Source organism: Haematobia irritans, chromosome 3 (assembly GCF_050003625.1).
Source record: "Haematobia irritans isolate KBUSLIRL chromosome 3, ASM5000362v1, whole genome shotgun sequence".
NCBI lineage: Eukaryota > Metazoa > Arthropoda > Insecta > Diptera > Muscidae > Haematobia > Haematobia irritans.
The window spans coordinates 67,344,123-67,365,749 of NC_134399.1; the positions used below are offsets into that span (position 1 = coordinate 67,344,123).

General features: G+C 33.4%; 1 protein-coding gene across 1 annotated transcript; it reads right to left on the reverse strand.

Moving 5' to 3' along the window:
• Positions 1-5,965: 5,965 nt before the first annotated feature.
• On the reverse strand, positions 5,966-21,029 carry LOC142228106 (putative cytochrome P450 28a5). Its single transcript, XM_075298424.1, has 8 exons — positions 20,735-21,029; positions 18,236-18,374; positions 14,081-14,188; positions 13,915-14,019; positions 13,365-13,781; positions 13,181-13,298; positions 6,539-6,802; positions 5,966-6,246 (listed from the first exon to the last, which is right to left on the reverse strand). Exons 1-8 carry the CDS (start codon positions 20,920-20,922, stop codon positions 6,080-6,082), a joined length of 1,506 nt encoding a protein of 501 aa, XP_075154539.1. The 5' UTR covers positions 20,923-21,029; the 3' UTR covers positions 5,966-6,079.
• Positions 21,030-21,627: the final 598 nt, after the last annotated feature.

Here is a 21,627-nt window from a genome sequence, read left to right on the forward strand (position 1 = left end):
GCCCTAAAGTAGGCTTTGAACAAAAGGTAAACAAGCTACACGGACGAAAAAGACTGTTTTTCATATGTTATGTCTGGAACTCACATTTTTTAACACAATATTTTTAAGTGCACGCATAATATGCGTAAGAAAATATACGCTCTACAGGATCAGGAAAAACCAGATTCACTTGAATCACTTTTTTTGGATGTTGTACCTTCCGGTTCCATTCCTACACGGATGAAAAAGACTGTTTTTCATATGTTTGGCTATAAACATTATATGTTTGGAACACAAATTTTTAAACACAATATTTTTGAGTGCAAGCATATAATGTTCATAAACTAGCATAACATGTTTGGGACATATATGTTAATATGTTAGAACATATTATGTTTGGGACATAAAATGTTTGTAAATATAATATGCTTGGATGCAAACATATATTAATTTAGAAATAGCCTATAAACATATATGTGTTTAGTAGCTTGGAGCGCTATTAAACAGGGAGCGATATTGAATTAAGTTGGTGGTGTTTGCTTGTTATTACAAAATTAACATTTTATTTTTCCTTGGGCAATTGATCAGCTACTTCTTTGATCCTTACAAACTGTGTGGTCCGCTGTTCGAATCCCCGTCCGGCAAAAGGTAAAATTAAAATAAAAAAAATCATACAATTGGATAATTTCTTCTACAATGTTTGTATTACAGAAAAAGGTGCTAAGAACTAAAAAATCTCGTGGAAGTGAGAAAGATGTGGGGGAATATACAATTGGGCAGAAACAAAATTTTGAGCATTCAGGTCGAAAACCTATGTTGTTAGCACCTATATTACCTGTTTATTTTCATAATTCATTATGATTGTAAATATATAAATAAATAAATAAAATTTTGAGCACAATTTTGTTTGGGAGAATTTTTTTTAAGCATATAATATTTTTGGGTGCAAAATGCTTCCAAACATATTATATGGTCACATAATAACATATTGTTTTTTGGAAGACAACATTATTGAATTTGGATGCAAAAATACAAAATGTTTGGAACTTAGACTACCCAAACATGTATGTTTAGACCAATATGCTTTCAAACATATTATATATTGGTAGAGATCAAACATATAAATGTTTGGGCAATACCCAAAAATGTATATGCTTGAAGCAAAATATGTTTGGGAGTATATGTTACAGAAGCGATTTTTTGTGAGGGTGTAGTTATAAAGACAATTATCGCTCCTAAAAAAAAAGATTATTTATCAGAAGAATTCAATAAATTCAATTTTTTTTTTCGATTCAAAAAAATTATTATTTGTATGACAAATAACAACTAACGAATGACGAATAATTATTTGTGACACAAATAAACAGATAACAGTTGAAATTTGATTTCAAAAAATTCCAAATGAAAAATAACGAATAAAAAATTATTTGTTATTTGAATAAAAATTTATTGAATAACGCCTAACACTGCCGTCCATGTTTTGGTGGAGCCCCCATATAGACCGATTTTCTGATTTAACTTGTTGGTCTTCTAGAAACCGTATTTTCAATCCGATTTTCCTGAAATTAGAAATCTAAAGGTATGTTAGGACCACAAACAGGTGTGCTGAATATGGTGTGTATCGGTCTAGGGTTTGCTATAGCCCCCATATATTTTTGTTAGAAACAATTTTTTTTTTTTTCAAACTACAATTGGTTGTAGTAAAAAGTTTGAAAAATGTCATCATTATCTTCAAACCTTAAGTTTTTGAATAATTTTTCAGTTTGGTTGACTCATTTTTATTCATAACATCCTATCACTCAAATGAAGTAGCATACACTGTTAGAAAAATATGTTTTTCATATGTTCCGATATAAACAAAATGTGTTTCGGGCACAATTTTTAAGCACAATATATTTAAGTGCAAACATGTAATGTTCCTAAACTAACATTAAATGTTTGGGACACATATGTTAATATGTTAGATTATATTATGTTTGGGGCATGAATGTTTCATAAAAATAGTATGTGTGAATGTAAACATATATAAATTTACAAATTTCGAGTAAACATATATTTATGTTGTGATATTTTATTCACAGAGCGACAGAGAGAGATAGAGAGAGTATGGGAAAGAAATAGAGAAGGAAATCGGCAGGGTTGACGAAAGATGAAAAAGGAGGAAACAGTGAAAAGTTAAACAGTAAAATGTATAAAAACAAAGTTTAGTTCCTCTTTATTAATAAGTAGTCCAAGAGGAGTTGACGTACACATTCAAATATAAAAGCAGGCATTAACCCTCTAATGCCCAAGTTTTTAGTAAAACACACCTTAAGACAACAAAAATTTACAAAAAAAAGGAAATTTATTTGAAACTATTCAAGGGGCTTTGCATCATATGCTGAATTTTACGGTATAAATTTTTCTTGCTCAATTCTCTTGCTTTTGTGTCGTTAACATTGAAAATTTAATCAGCTGGAAAAAAATTGGGGCATTAGAGGGTTAAGTTCGAGTTTTGCAACTAAAACAATTGAAAATGTTTATTTTCTTTAAAATGAATGAAATTAAGTACAAAACACGATAAGTTTTAAATGCATTTAAAATGGTGTTAAATGCTAGTAAAAAACTGTTCACGCCTAAATAAATGTATGTGTATATTATAAAATTATTTATGTGTGTTTATACTCGACTCCACGTTCTTTTTTCGTTAGAGCTTTTGGATTCCTTCCAAAATTTCAAACTTTTATGTTATACCAAAAACAGTTTTTTGTTACAAAATTGTTATTTTTTTTTTCAATAAAAAAATAATAATTTTTCCAAAAGCTCATTCCATTTCGTTTATATCAAGCACTGTTTCTGACTGTAAATCTCCACATTTCGAAGTTTCATTATACAAATTTAATATAGTATAAATATAAATGTGTAAATTAAAAAAAAACACAAAATTGGTTCGGTCGGAGCAGGGATTGAACCCACGACCCTTTGCATGTAAGGCAGACACGCTAACCACTGCTCCACGTGGCCAAGAAATGTATGTTTCTGTAAAATAATGTTATGTTTGCATGGGCTCGTGGGCGCTGCAAACTATGCTATATAAATGTAACTTATAACGATAATTGTCTACCGGTGACTATAACAGCTAATACGTAGCCCAGTGGATAGTGTGTTGGCTTACAAACTGAATGGTCTTCGGTTCGATTCACCGTCCAGGCGAAAGGTAAAATTTAAAAAATGTATAAAATTGAATAATTTCTTCAACATTATTTGTATTACAGAAAAATGTGCCAAGAACTAAAAAATTTCGTGGAAGTGAAAATTATGTGAGGGAATGAGCACAATCTTCTTTGGGGAAAATTCTTCCAAACATATAATATTTTTGGGCTCAAAAAGCATATAATATGTTCACATAAAACAAATATATTAATATTTCGGCAGTATCCAATAATATATGTGCTTCCTGCAAAATATGTTTGGAACATATGATAGAGAAGCGATTTTTTTTGAGGGTGTAGACAAGCATTAACAATTTTAAAAAAGGAATACACTCAAGCACATTGGTAGAGACAATTTTATGTCACAACTTCAATGAAACTTCTTCGTAATTTCAACGAAAATATTTCGTTCTTTTTATAAAGAAATTTTAAAACAGAATGTTTCGTAAAATATTCATAAATTCTTAAAAACTTTTTCACAAAAATCATGAAGAAAATTTCGGTAAAAGTACGATTTTTTTTAATGAAGTATTTACGAAGAATACTTAATGAAGAAATTGACGACGATAATTCCTTTGGTGTTTTGATAACACAGTGGTGAACTTTTCTCTTATCACTGACTGCTGTGAAACCAGACTATAAGTTTATCCGGACGACAGTGCTCGTGTCAAACATATCCCAGATATTGGCCACACTGTAACTTATTTTCGAAGACACAATCGATACTGCAGCTTGTTAGTGGAATCGATAACACATTTATCGATATTTTTCTTACCTCTGACAATTCTTACACTCTTAGAAAAATATGTTTTTCATATGTTCCGATATAAACAAAATGTGTTTCGGGCACAATTTTAAAACACAATATATTTAAGTGCAAACAAGGAATGTTCCTAAACTAACACTAAATGTTTGGGACATCTATGTTAATATGTTAGAATATATTATGTTTGGGGCATGAATGTTTCATAAAAATCATATGTGAGAATGCAAACATTTATAAATTTACAAATTTCGACTAAACATACATATGTTGTGATATTTTATTCAAAGCGACAGAGAGAGTATAGAGAAAGAAATTGAGATGGAAACCGGGAGAGTTGACGGGAGAGTCCACGTGGCAAACAAATGTATGTTTCTGTTAAATAATGTTATGCTTGCATGGGCTCGTGGGCGCTGCAAACTATGCTATATAAGTGTAACTTATAACGATAATTTTCTACTGGTGACTATAACAGCTACGTAGTCCAGTGGGTAGTTTGTTGGCTTACAAACTGTATAGTCCTCGGTTCGATTCTCCGTGCAGGCGAAAGGTAAAATTTAAAAAATTTATAAAAGTGAATAATTTCTTCAACATTATTTGTATTACAGAAAAAGGTGCCAAGAACTAAAATATTTCGAGGAAGTGAAAATTACGAGTATGTTAGGCAATGAGCACAATCGTCTTTGGGAAAAATTCTTCCAAGCATATAATATTTTTGGGCTCAAAATGCTTCCAAACATATAATATGTTCACATAAAACAAACATATTAATGTTTCGGCAGTATCTAATAATTTATGTGCTCCCTGCAAAATATGTTTGGAACATATGTTAAAGAAGCGATATTTTTTGAGGGTGTAGCGTTCGGGCACATGGTAAGATTTTTTACGAACACAGACATTCCGTCCGGATAGACTTATAGTCTGGACGGCGCTTTATAGAAGCTACGAAACACTCAGATATGTCACCAGCATTATTGAGAGGGGATAATAAACTGGGATTAAGCCTTTGACCCTATGTATGCAAGGCGGATACTACAGGTCCATAAAGAGATATGGCAAATTTGGTTTATATCTGTAAGAGTTTGATATAGTTCTTGTTTGTTTCTTTGGAAAAATTTACTGATTTTTCTTCTCCTGCTCAAGTTATGGGTATTCTTGAGGTTCGCCGATCTCCTTGATTTAGAAACTTTTATCAAATCCATCTGAAATTCTATATATCGCCACGACGAGAGATTATTACAAGTGGTGGATATTTAATAGTCGGCAGTGCTGCCGCTACTACTTCAATCGAAGTATTTTGCTTCATTTTCACAAAATTTACTTCGTCACTCCTTCTTTCAAAAATCTGCTTCACTTTTTGTTCTGCTTCATATTTTAACATTTTTCCCCATATTACATAATTGTTTTTCCTATTCCTTTAATTGCGATGAACATAGCGGTTTTAATCATTGAATTATTAACCGATGTGGACTAATTTTTGCATAGTTGTTAGAGACCATATACTTACACCATGTACCAAATTTCAGCTGGATCGGATGAAATTTGCTTCTCGTTTATATGGGGGCTATACGTAAAAGTGGACCGATATGGCCCATTTGCAATACCATCCGACCTACATCAATAACAAGTACTTGTGCCAAGTTTCAAGATGATAGCATCTTTCGTTCGGAAGTTAGCGTGATTTCAACAGACGGACGGACATGCTCAGATCGACACAGAATTTTACCACGACCCATAATATATATACTTTATGGGGCCTTAGAGCAATATTTCGATGTGTTACAAACGGAATGACAAAGTTAATATACCCCCATCCTATGGTGGAGGGTATAATAAATTGAATTCTATTGTTTTGTTTTCAAAAATGTATGCTACTTCAATTTTATTCAATCTACTCCACTTTTTTCCAAAATCTACTTCACTCAATTTTTCACTAGCGGCAGCACTGATAGTCGGTCCGGTAGTTTTTACGTCCGTACATATTTTTTAAGTGCCAGTACCTTGAGATATAAATGACCTTAAACTAATACGATTTATTTACAAAAGAAGAGCTGACAAAAATGTAATTAACAATACATTTAATATTTATTGTAAGATTTCTAATGTCTTTATTGTTTACTTATAAATACTGATTTCAATATTTCAATTACGGTAATCGTCTAAAGTTCAACCAAACGCCTCCTTCCAGTTTTGATAATAAATTGGTTGGACTTAATTTATTGTCACTGCGCGTTCGGGCATTTATGGTTATTTCGTAATTTCGAACGATCTCCACAAGCGCCACTTTTATTTGTATTAAGGCGAAATGTTTTCCTGAAAAATTAACAGATTATTGTTTAAATAAACATATATGTGTAAATATTATAATAAATTTTGTATTTTATTATAAAGTTTAGGGTTTCTGGTGTATCTTTTATCATAGTGGTTAAATGTTACATATTACCTTCCCTTACTGATTTGAGTAAATACCGATTTGGTATATTTTTCTAATTTTGATTAACTTTAGGAGATTTTGTAGAAACTAAAACCAATATTTCTACCACTGGCCATTTGAGTTTTGGGGTCTAAAAGCTTAAAATGTATAACAAAGTCTAATACTAATTACCCAAACAATTTCTCGGTCCATCGCTGAATGATAAATAAAGGCCTTTGTTTCTATATCTCTTCAGCCCTCCATTAAGAAATCTTTCTGGTTGAAATTTCTCTGGATTAGGGAAATATTCACAATTGTTCATAGTAGCATGTATTGGCAATATAATTTTGGTACCCGTTTCAATTTTTAGGATATGACCTTTTTTATTCAGCATCTCAATGGGTTTGGTGCACGATTTTGTCATGAATGTCGTAGGCGGGAATAAACGAATGGTTTCTGAAAAAAAAAACACATAGATGGAGTTTGGTCAAATAATAATTTGATGAAAAATAATGTGTGATGCGAAGGAACATTGTTTTTCAATATGGCCACAGCAATCATTTGATGTTCATATATGCTGGTCAACAACAAGTATATCAAAGGGAAAATATGAAAATTTACGAGAGTGGTTCAATAAATATTTAGTTTAGAAATAACAAAATATTGCAAATTTAATTATTTAATGTAATCTCCTTGTTATACCCTCCACCATTAACTTTGTCATTCCGTTTGTAACACATCGAAATATTGCTCTAAGACCCCATAAAGTAAAGGGTGATTCTTTTGAGGTTAGGATTTTCATGCATTAGTATTTGACAGATCACGTGGGATTTCAGACATGGTGTCAAAGAGAAAGATGCTCAGTATGCTTTGACATTTCATCATGAATAGCCGAACGATCTGCCACAACGTCGAATTTTCAGTGAATGGGCCCTAGAAAAGTTGGCAGAAAATCCGCTTTTTTATCGACAAATTTTGTTCAGCGATGAGGCTCATTTCTGGTTGAATGGCTACGTAAATAAGCAAAATTGCCGCATTTGGAGTGAAGAGCAACCAGAAGCCGTTCAAGAACTGCCCATGCATCCCGAAAAATGCACTGTTTGGTGTGGTTTGTACGCTGGTGGAATCATTGGACCGTATTTTTTCAAAGATGCTGTTGGACGCAACGTTACGGTGAATGGCGATTGCTATCGTTCGATGCTAACAAACTTTTTGTTGCCAAAAATGGAAGAACTGAACTTGGTTGACATGTGGTTTCAACAAGATGGCGCTACATGCCACACAGCTCGCGATTCTATGGCCATTTTGAGGGAAAACTTCGGAGAACAATTCATCTCAAGAAATGGACCGGTAAGTTGGCCACCAAGATCATGCGATTTGACGCCTTTAGACTATTTTTTGTGGGGCTACGTCAAGTCTAAAGTCTACAGAAATAAGCCAGCAACTATTCCAGCTTTGGAAGACAACATTTCCGAAGAAATTCGGGCTATTCCGGCCGAAATGCTCGAAAAAGTTGCCCAAAATTGGACTTTCCGAATGGACCACCTAAGACGCAGCCGCGGTCAACATTTAAATGAAATTATCTTCAAAAAGTAAATGTCATGGACCAATCTAACGTTTCAAATAAAGAACCGATGAGATTTTGCATATTTTATGCGTTTTTTTTTAAAAAAAGTTATCAAGCTCTTAACAAATCACCCTTTATATATATTCGGGGTCGTGTGCAATTCTGAGTCGATCTGAGCATGTCCGTCCGTCCGTCTGTTGAAATCACGCTAACTTCCGAACGAAACAAGCTATCGACTTGAAAGGTGGTACAAGTAGTCAATAGATATAGGTCGGGTGGTATTGCAAATGGCTATATCGGTCCACTTTTACGTATAGCCCCCATATAAACGGACCCCCAAATTTGGCTTGCGGACCCTCTAAGAGAAGCAAATTTCATCCGATCCGGCTGAAATTTGGTACATGCTATTAGTATATGGTCTCTAACAACTATGCAAAAATTGGTCCACATCGGTCAATAATTATATATAGCCCCCATATAAACCGATCCCCCGATTTAGCTTGCGGAGCATCTAGAGAAGCAAATTTCATCCGATCCGGCTGAAATTTGGTACATGGTGTTAGTATATGGTCTCTAACAACCATGAAAAAATTGGTCCACATCGGTCCTTAATTATATATAACCCCCATATAAACCGATGGAGAGCCACCGTGGTGCAATGGTTAGCATGCCCGCCTTGGATACACAAGGTCGTGGGTTCGATTCCTGCTTCTACCGAACACCAAAAAGTTTTTCAACGGTGGATTATCCACCTCAGTAATGCTGGTGACATTTCTGAGGGTTTCAAAGCTTCTCTAAGTGGTTTCACTGCAATGTGGAACGCCGTTCGTACTCGGCTATAAATAGGAGGTCCCTTGTCATTGAGCTTAACATGGAATCGGGCAGCACTCAGTGATAAGAGAGAAGTTCACCAATGTGGTATCACAATGGACTGAATAGTCTAAGTGAGCCTGATACATCGGGCTGCCACCTAACCTAACCTAACCTACATCCTCTTAGAATTTCTCCCAGTAACAAATTATTGCATTGGATGTAACTTTTACTCGTTTCTCACGGTGGTTATAAATTAAAATTTCGAAATGTTTCGTACGTTCTTTTGTATGTTAGTATATTATTGATACAAAACCTGTTCAACCTAAACTATATCTGCGCCTCACCTGGAACTTCGTGGTGCCCCACTAGAGGGAGCGCGCCCCCCATTTGGGAAGCACCAGTATAAACATATGTTGACTTAATTTTTATTATTTTTTTTTAACATATATCAAGAGCATATGCGTAGGAAGGCCTCTGGGGAGGGGGCTTAGACCCCCCAGAAAAATTTAAGCCCCCCCCCCCAGAATTTGAAAACCTATCAATCGAATTACTTGGGTTGTGGTAGCAGTTGCCGATGGCAAATATATATGAAATATTTTGTTCGGCAAAAAATATTATTTCTCGCGAAACATATACATGCTTGCCGAAGTCAGATACATAATTTCCGAGAAAATAACATGGTTGCAACAAACATGTTACATGTCCCCCGTCCAAAAACAGCAGTAAAAAAAAATTTGGAGTTGTTCCAGCAAAAAAAAATTTGGAAGTTGTTCCAAAGGCACAACTTGAAAAGCACTTTCAAAAATGTCCTCCCACAGATGTTCTTTATTTTAACTACATAGGAAGTTCTTTTAATTCATTTTTTTTATAACTCGCTTTTTCATATTTTTAATGAGTAATTTTAATATTTTTCGTCTCAAAAGGTGGGTACTAAGGTCGAGTTTAGCCGCTAAAATCGCTAAAGTGAAAACTAAATCAGTAAGAAAAAGGCATAAAATTATACATATTTGTTTCATTTTTTTTATAACTTGATGGAGAAAAGCCCAATACAAATTTTCACAAAGTTTGTATCCCTTAAAATAGATTATTAAAGAAAAGTAATTGTGAAAAATGACGATTTTAGCGGCTAAACTCGAACTTAATACCCACTTAAATAGATTAAAAACAGATTACGAATTAATAAAATGGTACAAATTATAAAATAAAATAAACTAAAAATAGAAAAAAGATAAATCCAGTCTAGAAAAATTGGGAATTTTTGAAAATACTTGAAGTCAAGCATTACAAATCATAAAAAATTATAAAAATTATTTATTTGGCAAAATATTACAAAATTTTTTAATTCACATCCAAACCACTGAATTCGAATCACATCCCAAGAAGTGATGCAAATTCAGTGCAACGGCTATTGAAATGGTGGACATACGTCCTATGACAAGCCCATGTTAAATTCATCGCTTCTGAGCCAATTTTGCACCACTTCCGGATATAAAAAGAACATTTTCACTACATTTTTGCCAACGCTTTTATTGATGGGTAACAAACGTACGCAAAAAAATATTAGAGTAATAATGGTAACTTTCCCTAAACATAATTCGATAGATTAAAAAAAAAGCTAAATTGGCTTTTGTGAAATAGAGGGTTCAATTTCGAGAGTCTAAATATATAAATAGGACCACACAAAAAGGCCAAAAATTTCATGTCTTGTTTAGAACTTTTAGACTTTTTTCCAAAAGTCGATAAACTTTTCAATGAAGTCATTTTATCCTTATAGTAATGTGATTCGACTTAACTACAAAGCGAAAAAGCGTTAAAAAATAGGACATATCATTCAACATTTTAATTTAAAGACGTTTTTACAAGAAAAAGTACCATAATTTCTACTTGAAGTTACCGTTAATACGTTTTTGAAGGACTTTGAAGTGCACAAGAAGAAATAAGGAGAAAACAAGTATATACGGCCGTAAGTTCGGCCAGGCCGAAGCTTATGTACCCTCCATCATGGATTGCGTAGAAACTTCTTCTAAACACTGCCATCCACAATCGAATTACTTAAGTTGCGGTAACGCTTGCCGATGGCAAGGTATCTTAAAACCTCCTAACACCATCTTCTAAATTGTATGTAAGTCCATACGTGGTATATATTAAATCAAAAAAGATCGATCCAATACGTATATAATTCAGTTTGACAAAGTAGACATAAAATTTTGACAAAATTTTCTACAGAAATAAAATTTTAACAAAATTTTCTATAGAAATAAAATTTTCACAAAATTTTCTATAGAAATAAAAATTTTAACAAAATATTCTATAGAAAGAAAATTTTGACAAAAATTTCTACAGAAATAAAATTTTAACAAAATTTTCTATAGAAATAAACTTTTGACAAAATTTTCTATAGAAATAAAATCTTGGTAGATTATTTGTGGCTCGAGTGGCAACTATGATTATGAACCGAATAAAATTTGAACAAAATTTTCTATAGAAATAAAATTTTGACAAAATTTTCTATAGAAATAAAATTTTGAAAATGATGAAAATTTTATTATGAACCGAATAAAATTTTAACAAAATTTTCTCTAGAAATAAAATTTTGACAAAATTTTCTATAGAAATAACATTTTGACAAAATTTTCTATAGAAATAAAATTTTGGTAGATTATTTTTGGCCCTAGTTGCAACCATGATTATGAACCGATATGGACCAATTTTTGTGTGATTGGACCAATTTTGGTATGGTTGTTAGCGACCATATACTAACACCACGTTCCTAATTTGAACCGGATCGGATGAATTTTGCTCCTCCAAGAGGCTCCGGAGGGCAAATCTGGAGAACGTTTTATATGGGGGCTATATATAATTATGGACCGATATGGACCAATTCTGGCACGGTTGTTAAAGATCATATACTAACACCATGTTCCAAATTACAACCGGCTTGGATGAAATTTGCTTCTCTTGGAGACTTCGCAAGCCAAATCTGGGGATCGGTTTATATGGGGGCTATATATAATTATGAAGCGATGTGGACCAATTTTTGCATGGTTGTTAGAGACCATATACCAACATCATGTACCAAATTTCTGCCGGATCGGATGAAATTTGCTTCTCTTTGAGGCTCCGCAAGCCAAATCTGGGGATCGGTTTATATGGAGGTTATATATAATTATGGACCGATGTGGACCAATTTTTGCATGATTGTTAGAGACCATATACCAACACCATGTACCAAATTTCAGCCAGATCGGATGAAATATGCTTCTCTTAGAGACTCCACAAACCAAATCTGGGGATCGGTTTATATGGGGGCTATATATAATTAAGGACCGATATGGACCAATTTTTGCATGGTTGTTAGATACCATATACCAACATCATGTACCAAATTTCAGCCGGATCGGATGAAATATGCTTCTCTTAGAGGCTCCACAAACCAAATCTGGGGATCGGTTTATATGGGGGCTATATATAATTATGAACCGATGTGGACCAATTTTTGCATGGTTGCTAGAGACCATATACCAACATCATGTACCAAATTTCAGCCGGATCGGATGAAATTTGCTTCTCTTTGAGGCTCCGCAAGCCAAATCTGGGGATCGGTTTATATGGGGGCTATATATAATTATGGACCGATGTCGACCAATTTTTGCATGATTGTTAGAGACCATATACTAACACCATGTACCAAATTTCAGCCGGATCGGATTAAATATGCTTCTATTAGAGGCTCCACAAGCCAAATCTGGGGATCGGTTTATATGGGGGCTATATATAATTATGGACCGATATGGACCAATTTTTGCATGGTTGTTAGAGACCATATACCAACACCATGTACCAAATTTCAGCCCGATCGGATGAAATATGCTTCTGTTAGAGGCTCCACAAGCCAAATCTGAGGGTCCGTTTATATGGGGGCTATACGTAAAAGTGGACCGATATGGCCCATTTTCAATACCATCCGACCTACATCGATAACAACTACTTGTGCCAAGTTTCAAGTCGATAGCTTGTTTCGTTCGGAAGTTAGCGTGATTTCAACAGACGGACGGACGGACGGACGGACGGACGGACGGACGGACGGACGGACATGCTTAGATCGACTCAGAATTTCACCACGACCCAGAATATATATACTTTATGGGGTCTTAGAGCAATATTTCGATGTGTTACAAACGGAATGACAAAGTTAATATACCCCCATCCTATGATGGAGGGTATAAAAAACAATAAATTAAAATTTGTTTCCTAGTACTCAAGTAAGCAAAACTCAAATATAAAAGAGAATTTTGTCTTAGAAGTATCCTTACTTCAATTCTGCGCTTCTTTGGCTTGGAATAAAATACCAAAAATCATTAGTGTAAAAACAAAATCTTCGGGCATGCTTTTTTTCCAGTGTAATAGTTGCAAATATATGAAAAATAATATATCAAGTGAGGACCAGTACTTACCATGAACACAAGCATCAAGATATTCCATATCCGAAATAATTTCAAAATCATTATTTTCTCCCAATTTATTAAATATCTCTGATCGTAGAGCAGCCTGGCGAAAAGAATCACGTCCTAACTGTAAAAAAAAACAAAACTGTGAACATTGGTTCTCGCTATAAGTGAATAGGCCATTATTACATACCATAAGCAGACAATGAGATAATACATCTGGTATAGTCGTAATGCTATCTATGATCACATTTGCAGCATGGTTTCTTATGTCTTTCTCCCTTAAACGCTTCTTCTCTTGCAGTTGGATAAGATAACTCCAGAAATCTGAACGACTTCTACTTGCTCCTTTTTTTCTCCGTTCCTTTAAAGTCTCTTGTATGTGGCGCAGCAAAAATGTCTCCATTGATTTAGGTGTGAAACGCATTTTTCGAAATCTTTTCAAAATTGGCAATATTCCTATCAATGTTGTGTAAGCGATATAAATAAATGATTGTCCGGATAATTGTTTTGCATTGGAGACGATTGGTAGTGGATCTGAGCTAAACATTTCCGCTGGCTGATTCAAAATATTTTCTGAGACAACGGCACATACAAAACGTAAGCTAAGCTGAAATTGTAAAGTAGAAAATTGTTTTGTTTTGTTTTTTGAAATAACGAAAGCCAATAGATGTAATATGTCATATTTTGTCAGTGTGGAATTACACATCTGTTCAATATCCTTGTATTCTTTAATTTCTTACATCAATGCCATCAATTCCTTTCTCATCGCCAAACGTCAGCTTTTCCTCAATGTGCTGAATTAATTCTTTACCGATTTTCGATATTACAGGGAACATTAATTTTATCTGTAAATATTCTTGCAACACTTTATCATAAATAAAGAATTAATTTAATTGTGTTACTTACCCTTAACAAAGCTAAGCTTGGCTTTATTTCATTTCGGCTATCATACCAATCTTCTCCAGTCAATGCAAATGGATTGTTCGCATATAGTAAATCCGATTTTTCATCTACCTGTAGTAAGACACCAAATTGGACAGATTATTAAAAAACAAGTAAATAGGTCCAAAGTTCGGCCAGGCCAAATTTTATATCCCCTCTATCGTGGATTACGCACAAAGTTCCACTAAAGACCATAATCGATTACAATTAGAGTTGTGGTAACAAATGCTGATGATAACAGGTTGGCTGATAAGTCCCCGGTCTAACAAAGAAAAACATATTTTTTTTGTCAAAATTCGTTTTTATTATTCAACATAGTTCCCTTCAAGAGTGATACAACGATTATAACGACCTTCCAATTTTTGTATACCATTTGGTAGTACTCCTTCGGTTTTGCCTCAAAATAGGCCTCAGTTTCGGCGATCACCTCTTCATTGCAGCCAAATTTTTTCCCTGCGAGCATCCTTTTGAGGTCTGAGAACAAGAAAAAGTCGCTGGGGGCTAGATCTGGAGAATACGGTGGGTGGGGAAGCGATTCGAAGCCGAATTCATGAATTTTTTCCATCGTTCTCAATGACTTGTGGCACGGTGCGTTGTCTTGGTGGAACAACACTTTTTTCTTCTTCATATGGGGCCGTTTTGCCGCGATTTCGACCTTCAAACGCTTCAATAACGCCATATAATAGTCACTGTTGATGGTTTTTCCCTTCTCAAGATAATCGATAAAAACTATTCCATGCTCATCCCAAAAAACAGAGGCCATTACTTTGCCAGCGGACTTTTGAGTCTTTCCACGCTTCGGAGACGGTTCACCGGTCGCTGTCCACTCAGCCGACTGTCGATTGGACTCAGGAGTGTAGTTATGGAGCCATGTTTCATCCATTGTCACATATCGACGGAAAAACTCGGGTGTATTACGAGTTAACAACTGCAAACACCGCTCAGAATCATCAACACGTTGTTGTTTTTTGTCAAATGTGAGCTCTCGCGGCACCCATTTTTCGCAGAGCTTCCGGATATCCAAATATTGATGAATGATATGACCAACACGTTCATTTGATATCTTTAAGGCCTCTGCTATCTCGATCAACTTCATTTTACGGTCATTCAAAATCATTTTGTGGATTTTTTTGATGTTTTCGTCGTTAACCACCTCTTTCGGGCGTCCACTGCTCATTTCACCACGCTTGAATTTTGCATACCAATCAATTATTATCCCTGGGGCAGAGTCCGGAAACTCATTATCAAGCAAAGTTTTTGCTTCCACCGTATTTTTCCCCTTCAGAAAACAGTATTTTATCAAAACACGAAATTCCTTTTTTTCCATTTTTTTTTCACAATAAAAAAAAGTTGCTTAACAAAAGACGCTCTATCTCACAAATTTTGACACGAATCATTTGAAGGTTGGTACTATATAAAAATAATATGCATTTAATACTAGCGACGCCATCTATGTGTCAGACCGGGGACTTATCAGCCAACCTGTTATAAAATTGTATCGTAGACCATATTGACTCATTTTAATTCTTGATAGGTTTATATAGATCAAGAATTAGGCTTTATAAAAGACCACATTCAACGCGAACTGATGAAATTCGTTCCTCCATGAGGCTCCAGAACTACAATCTTGGGGGTCGGTTTATATTGGAACTTTATAAAAGTATGAACTAATATGGACCAATTTTTGCTTGATTATTAAAATGCAAATACGGGTAGCACGTACTGAACTTCAACCTCATCGCGTGAAAATTGCATGAAATTTGCTCAAATTCGGGGATCGGTTTATATGGAAGCTACATATATACATATAATTATGGACCGATATGAACCAATTTTTACACGACTGTTAGAGGGCATTTACTGAAATTTTAGTGGGATCATATGAAATTTGGTGTTCCAATTAGGTCAACAGTTTTTTAGTGCACAGAAAAAAATATCTCCAAAATATTTCCAATTGAAAAGATGATTGAAGTTGACAGTTTTTTTCAATTAAAAAATTTATTTATACAATTAACATTTTAATGAAAATAGAAATATTAAGTTAATTAGTCAATGATTGAAAATTTTAAAATTTTTAATTACAAAATTAATCGATACAATTAACTTTTCGGAACCAATAAAAAAAGGAAAGGTCAACATCATTGGATCCAAGGAAAAAGTTTTGTTTTTGAGTGTAATCTCTTATTTGCAGATACTACCTCAATTGTTTGTTTGTAGTACCTATTTCCAAAAATAAACAATTTTGGTATAATTTGATATACATTATATATATATATATAAATATATATATATATATATATATATATATATATATATATATATATATATATATATATATATATATATATATATATATATATATATATATATATATATATATATATATATATATATATATATATATATATATATATATATATATATATATATATATATATATATATATATATATATATATATATATATATATATATATATATATATATATATATATATATATATATATATATATATATATATATATATATATATATATATATATATATATATATATATATATATATATATATATATATATATATATATATATATATATATATATATATATATATATATATATATATATATATATATATATATATATATATATATATATATATATATATATATATATATTTAACCAATTTCACTTTTTTTTCATCCATATTTTTTATTACACTGTTATTTTCCTAATATCGAATTTTTACAATTTGCTTTTTCGCTCCGACCAGGAGGTTGAACCTGGATTTGTTGGCACCATAACAGAACGTCTTAGCACACTCAGCCACAAACGCCATTGAAGACAAATCGTTAAAACGTCAATTCTAATGTTTGAGATATGATCATAATACGACACCAGGGAATAACATTCTAACTGCTTCTCGATATGTTATTTATTAGTATGAACGAAAAAATAAGAAACGCTTGTTCAAATCTCATCAGCGGCAATTTTTTTTATCAAATATTTTTCTAAAAAATTGTTATTTTTTATGCTATAAATCGTTTTTATTTTTTATTCCCAGCATATATTTTCGTATAAATATATTTTTCCCATTAAAAATCAAGGAATGTTTGTGGATTTGTCCAAAAGGACTGCATTGGAAGTTGAAAAAAATCGATGGGGGATTCCGGGATCAATAAAATAAAAATTAGGATACAGATCTCATTTATCGAATAATATTATCTTTTTGCGCTTTATTAAAAAAACTAATAAATGCCAGCTTTAAAATTCAAATTATAACAAAGTAAAAAATATTTTCTTAATTCCAAAAAATCGTTAGGTTAGGTGGCAGCCCGATGTATCAAGCTCACTTAGACTATTCAGTCCATTGTGATACCACATTGGTGAACTTCTCTCTTATCACTGAGTGCTGCCCGATTCCATGCTAAGCTCAATGACAAGGGACCTCCTTTTTATAGCCGAGTCCGAACGGCGTTCCACATTGCAGTGAAACCACTTAGAGAAGCTTTGAAACCCTCAGAAATGTCACCAGCATTACTGAGGTGGGATAATCCACCGCTGAAAAACTTTTTGGTGTTCGGTCGAAGCAGGAATTGAACCCACGACCTTGTGTATTCAAGGCGGGCATGCTAACCATTGCACCACGGTGGCTCCTTAAATCAAAGATGCTAAATTCTCAAAATAACTCTTAGCCTATATTTGAAGCGTTTTTATCTTAAATCTAAAGATTCAATATTTGAGTTAATGTTAAGGGCGATTTCTTTAATCAAAACTGTTTTTCATTACTTTGAGAAAATTTTGCCTTATTTAAAAGACATACGAACTTAAGGAATGGACGCAAATTTCCAAGATTTGTGTCCTAAATTTAATATCAAACATTTTAGAAGGAAAGATTATAAACTTTATTTTAATTAAAATTTCATTATTTTAAAGAAATTTGTCCTTAATATTGTGTAAATTGCGTAGCCTACAATTAAGGTTGCATATTCTTTAACATCACGTAAATATTTTTTTCAGTGCATTTTTCGATTAAACAAAAATTTCATTTTTTGATAAAGCAAAAGTCTCAATTTCAAACAATCTCATACATAACAAATTTAGATATTAGTTACTCTTACCATAGTGGATACCTCATTATCGTGAAAATGCTTAAAATCCGTAACCAATATTCGATGCATTAGTTCAGCATCAATTACCATCAACTGAGGTGTACGACAATTGTAAACTCCAACATAATTATCCGTATTCTTATATGTCCTATAAGAAAATTATTTATTAACAAGTATATACGGCCGTAAGTTCGGCCAGGCCGAAGCTTATGTACCCTCCATCATGGATTGCGTAGAAACTTCTTCTAAACACTGCCATCCACAATCGAATTACTTAAGTTGCGGTAACGCTTGCCGATGGCAAGGTATCTTAAAACCTCCTAACACCATCTTCTAAATTGTATGTAAGTCCATACGTGGTATATATTAAATCAAAAAAGATCGATCCAATACGTATATAATTCAGTTTGACAAAGTAGACATAAAATTTTGACAAAATTTTCTACAGAAATAAAATTTTAACAAAATTTTCTATAGAAATAAAATTTTCACAAAATTTTCTATAGAAATAAAAATTTTAACAAAATATTCTATAGAAAGAAAATTTTGACAAAAATTTCTACAGAAATAAAATTTTAACAAAATTTTCTATAGAAATAAACTTTTGACAAAATTTTCTATAGAAATAAAATCTTGGTAGATTATTTGTGGCTCGAGTGGCAACTATGATTATGAACCGAATAAAATTTGAACAAAATTTTCTATAGAAATAAAATTTTGACAAAATTTTCTATAGAAATAAAATTTTGAAAATGATGAAAATTTTATTATGAACCGAATAAAATTTTAACAAAATTTTCTCTAGAAATAAAATTTTGACAAAATTTTCTATAGAAATAACATTTTGACAAAATTTTCTATAGAAATAAAATTTTGGTAGATTATTTTTGGCCCTAGTTGCAACCATGATTATGAACCGATATGGACCAATTTTTGTGTGATTGGACCAATTTTGGTATGGTTGTTAGCGACCATATACTAACACCACGTTCCTAATTTGAACCGGATCGGATGAATTTTGCTCCTCCAAGAGGCTCCGGAGGGCAAATCTGGAGAACGTTTTATATGGGGGCTATATATAATTATGGACCGATATGGACCAATTCTGGCACGGTTGTTAAAGATCATATACTAACACCATGTTCCAAATTACAACCGGCTTGGATGAAATTTGCTTCTCTTGGAGACTTCGCAAGCCAAATCTGGGGATCGGTTTATATGGGGGCTATATATAATTATGAAGCGATGTGGACCAATTTTTGCATGGTTGTTAGAGACCATATACCAACATCATGTACCAAATTTCTGCCGGATCGGATGAAATTTGCTTCTCTTTGAGGCTCCGCAAGCCAAATCTGGGGATCGGTTTATATGGAGGTTATATATAATTATGGACCGATGTGGACCAATTTTTGCATGATTGTTAGAGACCATATACCAACACCATGTACCAAATTTCAGCCAGATCGGATGAAATATGCTTCTCTTAGAGACTCCACAAACCAAATCTGGGGATCGGTTTATATGGGGGCTATATATAATTAAGGACCGATATGGACCAATTTTTGCATGGTTGTTAGATACCATATACCAACATCATGTACCAAATTTCAGCCGGATCGGATGAAATATGCTTCTCTTAGAGGCTCCACAAACCAAATCTGGGGATCGGTTTATATGGGGGCTATATATAATTATGAACCGATGTGGACCAATTTTTGCATGGTTGCTAGAGACCATATACCAACATCATGTACCAAATTTCAGCCGGATCGGATGAAATTTGCTTCTCTTTGAGGCTCCGCAAGCCAAATCTGGGGATCGGTTTATATGGGGGCTATATATAATTATGGACCGATGTCGACCAATTTTTGCATGATTGTTAGAGACCATATACTAACACCATGTACCAAATTTCAGCCGGATCGGATTAAATATGCTTCTATTAGAGGCTCCACAAGCCAAATCTGGGGATCGGTTTATATGGGGGCTATATATAATTATGGACCGATATGGACCAATTTTTGCATGGTTGTTAGAGACCATATACCAACACCATGTACCAAATTTCAGCCCGATCGGATGAAATATGCTTCTGTTAGAGGCTCCACAAGCCAAATCTGAGGGTCCCTTTATATGGGGGCTATACGTAAAAGTGGACCGATATGGCCCATTTTCAATACCATCCGACCTACATCGATAACAACTACTTGTGCCAAGTTTCAAGTCGATAGCTTGTTTCGTTCGGAAGTTAGCGTGATTTCAACAGACGGACGGACGGACGGACGGACGGACGGACGGACGGACGGACGGACGGACGGACGGACGGACGGACATGCTTAGATCGACTCAGAATTTCACCACGACCCAGAATATATATACTTTATGGGGTCTTAGAGCAATATTTCGATGTGTTACAAACGGAATGACAAAGTTAATATACCCCCATCCTATGATGGAGGGTATAAAAAAATAAGAAAATTACTTAACTCTAGAATATAAACTCACTCGTAGATATCTTGTATGTCAGAGGATATATGACGTTTATGTGTAAATACACTGGGAAAATTGCCCACCAATGGTCTCGGTTTGGGTCCTCTCACTCGACGGCTTGTCCAATAATTAAATTTCCAAACAAGAAATGTGTATGGGACTATGATATTGAAAAATACCAACCATAGAATTGTAGCAATCATTATTCAAAAAAATTAAAATCTTGTGCTTCCCACTTAGTTGCACTTCCCGTTCTGTGTGATGCATTCATATGACACCGAGATGAGAATGGAACATCAAATGATGTTGAAACTTTCTATGTAGTAAATGTGAAAATCACAATTATTTTCAATAGAAAAACATTAAATTAATGTCTGCCATGCAATGGGCTCCCCCATAAGGTATCATGCGTCGTCATGTATTTAATTATGTATCATGGTGGTGTATAACTAGAGTAGTGTAGGTTTTTATAAAATAATAGCTACTCAGTGTGGTTATTGAAATTATGATATTCGTGTGACTTCCAAGATTCAAAAATCCCAGAAAAAAAAACTTTATTTCCACAAGTGGAGTACATTTTATTGACATTGGCTCATTATATTCCCAACAAAAAAAATGTTATAAGAGAGATGTCTACCATTTCAACATCATGCAAAAAATTAAATTTGCATCACTTCTGAATGTGTGATCCGATCTCAGTGTTTTGAATGTGAACTAAAAAATTTTGTGATATTTTGTCAAATAAATAATTTTTATATTTTTTAGGATTTTTAATGCATACTAACGCTTGTCTGAAAAGTTTAACCTCAAATATTTTCAAAAATTCGCAATTTTTCTAAAATAGATTTAGCATTTTTTTCGACAAAAATTGAATCATTTGTATAATTTTATTAATTCTTACACGCAAA